The sequence below is a fragment of the Saccoglossus kowalevskii genome, chromosome 3 (genome assembly GCF_978046115.1).
Source record: "Saccoglossus kowalevskii chromosome 3, keSacKowa6.1, whole genome shotgun sequence".
NCBI classification, from domain to species: Eukaryota; Metazoa; Hemichordata; class Enteropneusta; family Harrimaniidae; genus Saccoglossus; species Saccoglossus kowalevskii.
In genome coordinates this window covers 38043008-38055094 of record NC_140643.1, presented here as the reverse complement: position 1 = coordinate 38055094, position 12087 = coordinate 38043008, and the positions used below count along the sequence as shown (strand labels likewise).

At 31.9% G+C, this 12087-nt stretch overlaps 1 protein-coding gene across 1 annotated transcript in view; it reads left to right on the top strand.

Annotated features, from left to right (window-relative positions):
- Positions 1 to 12087, top strand: part of LOC102801711 (uncharacterized) — a 32098-nt gene that overhangs the window by 988 nt on the left and 19023 nt on the right. Inside the window, exons 2-3 of the mRNA XM_085497163.1 lie at positions 2476 to 2725; positions 11213 to 11389. Coding sequence (XP_085353289.1) covers positions 2476 to 2725; positions 11213 to 11389 — 427 coding nt within the window. The remainder of the gene's footprint in view (positions 1 to 2475; positions 2726 to 11212; positions 11390 to 12087) is intronic.

Genomic DNA, 12087 nt, shown 5'->3' with positions numbered 1-12087 from the left:
CTAGGACAATTCACAGACCTGATTAGTTTTAGGTTAAATCCAGGCATAATTATTATTTGCATACTTTTCGGCTTTTCCATTGATATCTCAAGTTCTAATCACATTTGAATGACATTGTACAGACCTTATTAGTTTTTACGTTAAAATCTGTGTATACTAATTATCTGATTCACATAATAATCAGTAATATTTTTGTTTTTTCATCAATATCTCATACTAATCCTCTTATGTCAATAAATCTTGGTACATAGTATACTCTGAGACAATAGGATGACCTATGACCTAGTTAGTTTTGGGTTTAAATATATTCATAAGAATTTGCATAGTAATTAACCAATTTTCCACCTATATCTCAAAAAACAGTTATTTCATTTCAAGCCTTATAAGTGCATGGGGACATTGCTAACGTCCTGATTAGTTTTGGATTGAAATTCAAGCACACTAATTTCATAATTTGCACAATATGCATAATTATTACATTTCATTGAAATTTAGTACATAGGTCTGGTGTAATCCACAGATGTGATTAGTTTAATGTTGAATACCATGTATATTCATTGATTATCTAATTATTATTAGCAAAATTTCGATATCTAAAAAATTCAGATTTAAATTGAACTTGTGGTATAGGTGCTGCCGAATAAATTAGCCTGCAAAGCAAATGTCCTACAATCAAATTTATTTTCTTTCTGTGAATATTATAAACTTCAATACATTGTTTTCATGTTGGGCATCTCATGTAGCAGACAAGCTTCTTGTTTGAAGGGCTAGTATTAAATTTAGAATTAATTTTTTAATATGCCTCAAATACTTTCAGAACATGGGAACACTTCGTAAGCTTTTTTTGATTTTACATGTTTACATATAGTGTTAATTAAGCAGATTTTACTAATCAGCAAAGAAAATAGTAGAATTAAAAACCTGTGAATACTAAATGCGTTCACATTACCCCACACAAATGACATATTTTATTGACTAACAAATTAACTACCATCCCTTGTGTGCAGTGAGAATAATTCAAATAATGTGTGATATTGTTATATACCAGTATATTTTCAAATGCTTAACACTAGATATTATCCCTTTGTGATTAAAAAATATTATACTGGTCATTTTATATAAACATGGAACACATGCCTTTGAAATTCAAAGTCTCAACTTTCACAAAATAAATCCATATTTTTACAAAAATGTGCAAGACATATAGCCAATGAGAAATTAAGTCAACAAATTATGGAAAATACATATTAATAACAATATGCGAATTGTTAAAATTCAGTTTCAAGCATTTAGCAACTTTATTAATCGTTTGAGTTGACATTAACAGACATGAGTGAGTACCGGTACAGCCAGTTTTGTATTAAGACTTTAACGATCTACACCGAAGTGTATTGAATGTAATACTTATACTACTCAAATTATATTACTTTGAAGTGAAGGTTACTTTGGAGATGCAGAATTGTTCAAGTTACGAACATAGAATTTGGTTCTAAGAATGACCATGCTCTGAAATCATTTCCTCAATTTTTCATAACAGTATGATGTCATTCATTACCCATAATTCTGTGCTGGATAATAAAGATGATGTTCTACATAATTCTGATGACAAGTTGAATATATCTAAACAAATTTAAACTGATAAAAAAACAACAACTTACATTGTATTCTCCTAAATTTGTGGAGCTCTTTCATCTAGGAGCATTATGGTGTTTGTGTAGTCTTCTCCATTAAATACAAACATGAATGGTTTCACTGTCACTTGTTGTGTGATATGTTTATATATGTAAACTAAAATACATGTAGAAGCTTTTAGTACGACTTGTTGAAGGAATTAAAAGAGTTTTCACAATCTTTCATCAAATTTGATTGTAAATACAAAGTATTGTTTTACCAGTTTGCATCTGATATTATATGTAAGTTTCCGAAACCAAGGAAAAAATCTGTATAATATGGGAGTTACCTACTCAATTGTTCAAAATATGAACATTTTATTTTTGAAAATTACCCCCTTCCCCGAAAGAAACAAATTTAATGGCCATTTTTAATATCTTTTGTTAGAATGATGATTATGTTATAGCACCAGAAAAAATAAAATAAAATAAAATAAACTCCAACACAATGTCTTTCTTTAGTTTGTTCCCGGGAAACACAAATGTTGTTGTTTGTCCTAATGTTTACATCAGTAGCAGTGTTTAACTGATACCAGTTATATTATTTTACAAATACAAATGTAATATTCAAAAAAATCTTTTGATAGTTAAAAAAAAAACAGAATAAGTTTATGCTCAGATGATTAAAAAAATATGGAAAAAAAATATGGATAGAGTTATGCTCCTTGTTCATGAACGTGTTAATAAATTAATTGTTTCACTTTTATGATCAGTAACAGAAAAATTGGCATTTACAGTTGCTATTCGATCTTTACTGTGTATGCCCTGTGAAATCTAAACAGAATTCTGTGTTTATTATCCACAGTGCTACTGGCTGGAAATAACGGTACTTGGCATGTATTGAAGGAGGTCAGTAAAAGAATTGGAACAGTTACAGATCGTTTTAAACGTCTAAAAGAAATGGAAAGTGCACTTTTCACCTCTGTGATTGGAACACCCAGCGATTCAGAGTGTGTTCTACCAGTCGTCGATGCACCCGTCAGTATATGTACTCGTGATGTTAAATGGAATTGTAGTCTAAGCGAGACTTTCACTCACTTTGATAGGAGTAATGGGTAAGATATATGGGTTTCTGATAACATTGTTAGTGACTTGTAAGATTTGTATAGGGGATTGATTTCAACTCACCACTTCATCATCCTGGCATCTCTTTGCAATGATCCCAATTATTCCATTGAAATAGACAAGCACAAGCATTGCAGGGCTTAAGGTCATTGTCTTTTAAGACCCAAGTAATTTAAGGGGTAGGTCATTTGAATTCCGACAGAGGGGGCAAGAAATAAATAAAAAATATAAATACTGTGGCGCTTTAGAACAATCACAAAAAATCAATGCTACTTTTGAAATGAAGGAATTACTGTAATTAATGATTGAAGCAATTAATTAATTAAAATCTTCTGATCAAAAAGTTAACCCTTTGAGTATTTTTTCTGTCCAAATTTCCGTGAATATATTTACATTTTGTAAAATTTTGACTAATTTTCATCATAATTTTGGACAGTTTCAGATATTGCTTATAGTATTTGATCAAAAGATTTATAATTTTTTTAATTGTTTTAGTTAATATTTTATGTGGGGCGGATCAGACTGTACAAAATAATTTTTGTAGATGGTTCCAAAAGTTGACATTAGCAAAATTCAATTTGCAGATTTTTCTCCTTTTCCTTTTACTGGTTTGCTGTTAGCTTACATGTTGTAGGTACCAGAATTTCTACATTACATGGAAAACTAAACTACAATTTGTCTAGTTTTATCTAAATCATGATACTTGACATGTTAAGACAAGACAATGGTACAACTAGTTTGATTGAAGCTGATCATATTACATATCACTTAGGTACATCAATACATCATCAAATGACATCAAAACAGTTGGAATGCTTTTAACAGAATTAACTCTTGAACTCTAAAATCTACTTATGTCAACTTTCACAAACTTAAACCAACATAATTATTTCAATAGTTTTTCAAAAATGTTGACTTGTGAATGATAGAATATATTCATTTAGTAAAAAATTAAGCCCTCCAAAAAATGTTCTACCAAAATATTGCCTTGAAAATTTTGGCTTGAAGCATTAATAAATATATTAAGTTTAAACATCCAACTTATCAACTTTAGACATTATAAATGACCATGATTGTGAATTAATCACTGAACCTTAATGTCATTGGTACAAAAATTGGTAATTATTAAAAATTATTATTATTATTATATTATTAGCTAAGTTGATTTTTTGTATTAACACACATCAAATTACTGTAGATGTATTCAGTCGGTTACTGATAAATAGCATTCAATATTTATATGTAAAAGACATGAAAATCGCATTGTGATTTCATTCCTATAGTTGTACTGGGTGGGGTCTTGGGACTATTACTAGTATGTGAAATATTTGAATTTACACCAATCACTGGATATATGTGATGAACTTTCAGATTTCAATGCTTCTCATTTGATGTGTGTGTTTGAGTGTCATTTGTTAACTCACAAGTGTTTTAATGCGCAGCGGTTCCTACAGAATTGGTTCTGTTCTGATTAACAGTGAAATATCAATTATTTTCCGTATTTGCAAAATTTCAGATCATGGATACTTCACATGCTAGTCCTAGCTATGAAGACCAGCATATCTAGGTATCTGTCCACTTACGCTAATTTCACAAAATATGTGGTAGTAAGATTTGACAAAAAATAGCAAAAATAGTAATAGTTTTGCCAGAAAGTGTCAAAAACGTTAACAATTTGGGATAATAAATATTTCAATCTTAGGCGATACTCGATGTCCAAACCTGGAACCACTTCGACAATCACAAATACATAATTATGTATTACGATACTTTTAAAACAAAAATTTTCAGCTCTACTGTCCACAAGTCGACAGCATTACATTGCTTTCTTGTCACCCATTTAATGCTTTGTATATATTCCTTGTATATGTTCACCTTGGGTGGACTTTTTTCAGATTTGTTCATTTTGTGAAGATATCTTAAAATCTTTAATTATGCTGTTTTTGGCTTCGTCTTTTAAATCGCTAGGTCTATTGCTACTTTATATGTAGAAACCTTTAGTGGACTTTAGACAGATTTTTCTCTAATTTTAGTGTCATTTTTGATGAAAATATGCTATTTTTAAATATCTAGCTGTATACATGTTGCAGAGCTTGTTTTTTTTGCAGTCCTTCTTTTGTGAATTAGAATTTGTGAAAAGAATTATGAATGGTCTGCATACACAAAAATTATTTTTTAAAGTAATTCCTGGCCAAGATAAAAATTCACATTAAAGTATCATGTCTGGCATGGACCCATTAACATCTCACATCAGATTAAGCCTGAGTCAGAAAAGCCATCATGCTGCATGACAACAAGCTTTTAAGAAAGCTTGGTAATTTCAAATATGCAGCTTTATATTTTCACTTACTTAATAAAATCCACAAAGGTGCCCTCAAGGAGGAGAGATTGTAGTTGAACCAAGCAACAGTCCCATTAGCCTTGCATGTAAGTAAATCTTGTTGGAGATTAGATTTAACAATGTAACGTAGTACATACCGGTATTAGATAGTGTATCGTTAAGATAGATCTTGTTTTTCAATCAGATATATTCTACAACTTTAAGTAAGAGGTTTACGTGATAAAAGTTTAATTGATAGTCTGTATTTAAAACTGCATTTCTTATATACATGTATGTCCCGTCACTATTTAGTGCTTGATTTAATTACCTGAACTACAGTGCTGTCACACATGTATGGGCATATGGTCAGCTGTCCGTGAACAATTTCTTTTTAAAACTTGCTGAAGCATTACATTTCAGACAGCTTTAAACACCAGGCTGATTGTTTTGTAGGTAGCCGTGGGTGGATCTGTATAACATTTTTGACTCCCATGTGCGAAGCACAAAATGGGAGTCTTTGCAGTTAGTGTGTCTGTATGTGTGTGTGTATGTGTGTATGTGTGTATGTGTGTATGTGTGTATGTGTGTATGTGTGTATGTGTGTGTGTGTGTATGTGTGTCCGACTGTTCCACTGCTATCTCAAGAACCATACATCGGTTTTTGATGAAACTTGGTGCATAGATGCTCTGGGCCAATGCGCAGATTTGATTAGGTTTTGGTAAAAATCCATGCTCGTTAATTACCTAATTTGCATGATAATTAGCTAATTTTTAGCTGTTCTATGACTGTTCCACTGATATCTAAAGAACCACTCATTGGATTTTGATGAAACTTGGTACATAGATGCTCTGAACATATGCGCAGATTTGATTAATTTTTGGTAAAAATCCGTGCATATTAATTACCTAATTTGCATGATAATTAGCTATTTTTTAGTGGTTCCATGACTGTTCCACTGATATCTAAACAACCACTCATTGGATTTTGATGACACTTGGTACATAGATGCTCTGAACTAATGCTAGGTTTTGATTAGTTTTTGGTAATAATCTGTGGATACTAATTACCTAATTTGCATAATGATTAGTCAATTTTCGGTTTTTCCACTGATATCTCAAGTACTAATCATCACATTTCAATGAAACTTGGTACATAGATGTCATACGACACTGCACAGACCTGATAGTTTTTAAGGTAATATCAGTACATATTAATTACCTAATTTGCATAATTAATTAATTTTCAGCATTTGATATAAGTAGTTAGCATTACATTTCAATGAAACTTGGTACTTACATACTTAAGGACTATGCAGAGATTGATTGTTTTCGATAAATATTTGTGCATATTAATCACCTAATTTGCATAATTAGTTAATTTTCAGCTTTTTTCACAGGTATCTCAAGTACTAATCATCGCATTTCAATGAAACTTGGTACATAGATCCTTTAGGACTATGCAGAGACCTGATTAGTTTTAGGGTAAATAATTGTGCATATTAATTACCTAATTTGCATAATTAATTTTCAGCTTTTCTACTGATATCTAAAGTACTAATCATCACATTTCAATGAATCTAGAATTATGCAGACCCAATTAGTTTCCGGTAAATATTTGTGCATATTAATCACCTAATTTGCATAATTAACCAACTTTCACACTGATATCTCAGGTACTATACATCACATATCAATGAATGTACATGGATGCTGTAGGACAATAGACAGACCTGAATAATTGTGGGTTAAAATCTGTACATATTAATTACCTAATTTGCATAATTAACCAATTTTAAGCTTTCACACTGATATCTAAAGTACCGTAAAAACTCCAAAATTTTGACCGGTTTTAAATAATTGGTGTTCGATATGTGACGTGTGTTTATAGTCAAAATTAAGGTGCATTTTCGGACGGTCGAATTTTTCAGAATAGAAATCAGCAAATGAAAAAATGGGGATGATAGACAGTGTGCTTCATTAGTTTTTAAAAAATGCAATGTCCGTCAATTGACGTAAACTTCTTCATGTTTCACGGTAAAAGCAAAGGTCGTGGCCGAGTTGTAACTCAAAATCTAAACAAAGTCATCAATCAGTGAGTATTATGACAAGCAAAACAAAACATCAAGACGCGGAGAAGAGGTCAGCACAAAACTAATAGGTCAAAAGACAAAGCTGTCTCGCACTACCTAGAAAAACTTGCGAATGTTCGAAGTACAGGTACCCATTGGACAAAAGATGCATGGAAGTTTAGCAAACTATCTCCCCGACCCAGTGCAATGTATCCGGTTAGAATCAAAGCTCACGTGTCCCTTATTTGAGGGACCAAATTCTGCCGTAAATTCGCCCTTGGATTAAAAAATAAAATGGGATTTAAGAAAATAAAATGGGACTTTTAAGGTGTATTTTGGCATCATTTTTCGGACATTTCAATCAATCCTGCCGGCTAAAATAGAGTCTAAGTTTTACTGTAGTCATTGACGTTTGTCTATTCAAGAGTACACGTGTATGATTTTTATCGTGACTAGCGTGAGCGGGTAAGCTTCCTTTCGAGAATGAGCTGTTATCACTGTGAACAATGTTAAATTATTCTTCAGATGACCAGTTTATTTTTTAAAAACAACTAATTTTTTTATTTAAAAAAAATCATGCCGTTTTCGCATCAAAATCCAAGCCAAAATATCGTACTACAACACCAATTTCTTCCGCATTGCGTTCAATAACATTAACATATTTAAATAAGCTATGGTAATTTGAACACGTTGGCATCATCCAGCTTTTTGATTGGTTAATTAGCGATTTGACCTATTTGACCTAAGAGAACATGGCGGATATCCTACAGCATCAAACGTTTATACGAGACCGGAATCATTCGCTTACGATGAAACTAAGTTGACTTTTATTTCTATTTCATAACCATTCAACAAATTTATTTTGTGTACATTACTATAATCACTACTGAGTACAGTAATAATCAACAATTCAGAAACGCAGCATGCCGAGATTTTTGTGTTCGTTTTTATTTGAAACTTCGTTTATTTAGAATATATTTTCGTTACCAATAAAATAAAAATCTCTCAGTCAATCAGAAACCCGGATTCATGCCTTCGAGGAAGGTCCCGTTTGAACGCTCACATCGTTTTTTTTTTTTTCGTTTGGGGGAAAACTAAAACTGGTCGCAATTTTCGAATAAGAATGAGTCGGCAATTTTTAGTGGAGTCGAAAATTTGTAGGTAAATAAAACACAGAAACCGGCAAATAAATAGGCGTTCGAATTTTTAGAGGGGTCGAAATTTTGGAGTTTTCACGGTACTAATTATTCCATTTCAATGAAACTTAGTATAAAGATGCTCTAGGACAATGTACAAACCTAATTAGTTTTGGGTAAAAATCTGTTCATATTAATTCCCTAATAAGCATAATAATTCATAATTTTTTGGTTCTAATCACATTTCAATTAAACTTGGAGACATAGATTTTCTGTTACATTGCGCAGACCTCATTAGTTTTACACTCAAATCTGGTCATATTAATTTTCTGATTTGCATAATTAGTTTTCAGCTAAGTAATTTCGAATTATATTTAATGTGTCTCCAATACTCTCAGCACATGGGAGTTCTTTCTAAGCTTTCTTTGATTATATATTTCATAACATCATTTTCTTTTTTATTATTTTAAAATATTTTTCTCATTTTGATCATTGAAAAAAAATTGAATTAATGAAAAATACCGGTCTGGTATGAGATATTTTATATTTTTAGCAATTTATATGTGATATTTGTGCCAATACTTCTGTGGAGGTGGTGGGTGATGTGGCGGCAGTTTAGTTGTTGAATGTAAATTGTTGTCTAAAAACAGTTTCAACTTACTGTAGTATTATACTAATTCATTCCCTACAATACAATTGTATACAACATTAAATTCAACTGTCATATCATATGTATATATACATTAAATAATTGTGTAATACTAAATTAGGGGGTCTGCATATTGAACTCCTTGTTCCCTGCTGGTATATCTGAAAGTACAACTAGGTGTAATGGGTGTTCTGTGGTAGGATACCATTTTAAGTGGGTATAGTGCTCCCCATCATTTGATGTGCAGTCAAACGTGACTAAGCGGTTTACTATTGTCAAGGATCTCCAGCTACATAGAGACCTCCTTTGTAGAAATAGGTGCAAAGTATTATAGTCTTTGTCTACTGCCAACAAATGACTTAACTGAGAGAATCGTGACTTGCGTTTAAAACAACTTAAGTTGTGAAAGATTGTGTCAAGAAATTATGACTCGCTGTAAATAATAGACCCATCTATAAAAACAAAACTATTCTATATGATGTAAGAATTACAGCTTGGAAACAAGCATAAAAGCAGATGTTTGTTGAAGTCCTCGATCCACAGAGACCTTGCGTTTACTTATTTCTGCTGGTTACTGAGGTACAACTTTTCTATAGATTATAAATATTCTTACCAGACATGAGACTTCTGTCTTGTGGTTTATATTTTGTCCAATATTGTTTTTTACTCTCATAAGACAAAATGTCTCACAAAAATGTAATGGAAGACATTAACTTACAGATCTATGTATAATGAAAATTCAATATCCAGTCTGGTCCGTATAACATATTTGCCATAGTTTTATGCTGGCTTATAAGTTAGCTTTATATTCAAAACCGCCTTATATCTAAATTAAATAATCTGCCTAAATATGTTTTCATATTAAGTAAATACTACAAAGAATAAGTTGAATTATTGTTGACAAAATGATAAATGTGTTCATTTTAAATATTATAAGTTTCTATGAAAAGCAACGCCAGCTGGTATGTATTCAGCTTTATAGAAGTAAAGTTACGCCCAAACTGAACTGTAATAACCCTATTGACATTAAATAAGTCATTTTACAAAAAAAAATATTCATGAACAAGCATTGTGAAGACACTATGGATGGGTACTGACTGATCTTTTAAACTGACAAAACTACATGTATTCTGCCCCACATATTTAATTTCTGCTGAGAACACTTATTATTTGCGGGTCATTGTCCTAGTTTGTTTACTTATATGTTAGCCCCTTACAGATTGGTTTTCAATCATCTTTGCCAGCCAAGAATCATTAATTTGGCTGTCACCTCACCACAGTTCTCACTGGAACATTATTCACTGTTGATAAACACAACATCGCATACTCAAATGCTTTTTCATGGTAAATAGAACACTAATTCACTTGTTGTAATGCGGTTCATGGGAAAACAAATGCGTAATTGCATGTATATCTTAATTATTATAATTAAGCTATGTCGTGTTTGATTTGAGTTGTTGTGGCTGATAGATGGATCCACCTTCTTGATGTACCCAATCAAATAGTGGAATAGTGAATATTAACAAGATCGTGCATTGGTTCATGGGATCGCCTTCAGTGAAATTGTATGAATTGAACCATGGTTCTAATTGTGTACAGTGCAGTGTTTGTGACCAACTTGTTGCTCATACATAGCTTTACTATTATGCTTGTATCACGTATGTTTTCATTGTGCATTTTAACATTGTGTATTGATAAAAGCACTTCACGAATACAAAACATGTATGGCCTTGATGCAATGAAGACATGATGTGAATGCAACAATAATAACAGGTTCTATATTGTTATAAAACATGATAACAAGATTTAGGAGTGGGGTAGTGTAAATTGCCAAATAAAGTAATATTTAAATGATCCAGTATACAATTAATGCAAGTGATTATTTACATGTACTTCTATCAGAGATGTGCCTCTAATAGAGCAAATACAGTATAAGGTGGATGATAATAATAATAATAATAATAATAACTTTATTGTCGCCTCGTAAATAATTTCACATTGGGTTATAGCAAAAAGTGATATTTCATGAAATGTGATATGTGGCCATGATTAAAGTACATTTTGACAAGTTTTGTATCGTTATTTGTACTAATACAATGTGGGTTTACTGTCTACATATGAATACAAGTATCATCGGTTTATAATTAGCATAAATACATAATTAGCATAAATACAGTGGGTTTACAGAAAACAGTAGTGACTACATGTATGTGTAAGTACAAGAACCATTGCAGTTATAAACACTTTATTATATTTTGTCATGTTGTGTTTACAATTCTTTCTCATTATTACTTTGTTTGTAGTACAATCTACGTGTCTTGTCCCGGTGTGTTTCGTGTTAACTTCAAAGAAAGAACGGAATCTGAATATCCACTGTCTAATGGTCAGTATGTTGATGTGCCCAAATGGCAGTATATACAGGGACCTGCGACCATTCCGATGAAATCAACATATGCTGATATTGTATGCAAAGATAACAGGTATGTATTCATTACGGCTTTATTTTTACCTCTAAGTTATGTTATTATAACGTGAAACCAGTACAATTAGTTATGGCCTGTCAGTTAAATGTATATATTGGAGCCTGTGATTTTATACTGTCTGTATGTCTGCTCTACAGACTTCTCATTAGACTTGCATACAGTCTCTTGTTTATTTTGTTGGTATTTTTTTTTAATAAAATAAAATATGAGAGTGTATAAATGATGAAAGCAGGGTTACCACGAAATAAACAATAGACTTGTGACCCTTACAAGGGTTCCCTTGCTATTAATATTAATGAGCATTTCAATGACGTCACAGGATTTGATTGAGGGAGCAGGATACATTCTTCCATGGCCGTGAATCGTAGGCAAACGATCGCTAGCACGGCAACAAAAAACACGTTCAACATCTGTTGTATCACCGAGAATACAAGAATGCATTTGCATGTGGGTCAAAAATACCAAAAATCGTATAATCGTAGAAGCTGACCAGAAGACGCATGCATGTCAGGAAATTTAGTACAGGCAGTCATTTGATAGACCAACACTCAACGCATCAACGTCCTCTTGTTGCGATATTCTCAAAGTGATATATAACCTAGTATCTTCAGTGCACCTGCAGAGCTGTCTTGCAATCCATCATGAAAAAATCTCACTGAATATAAGAAATTTCAGTTTTGACTTTCTATTGAGAC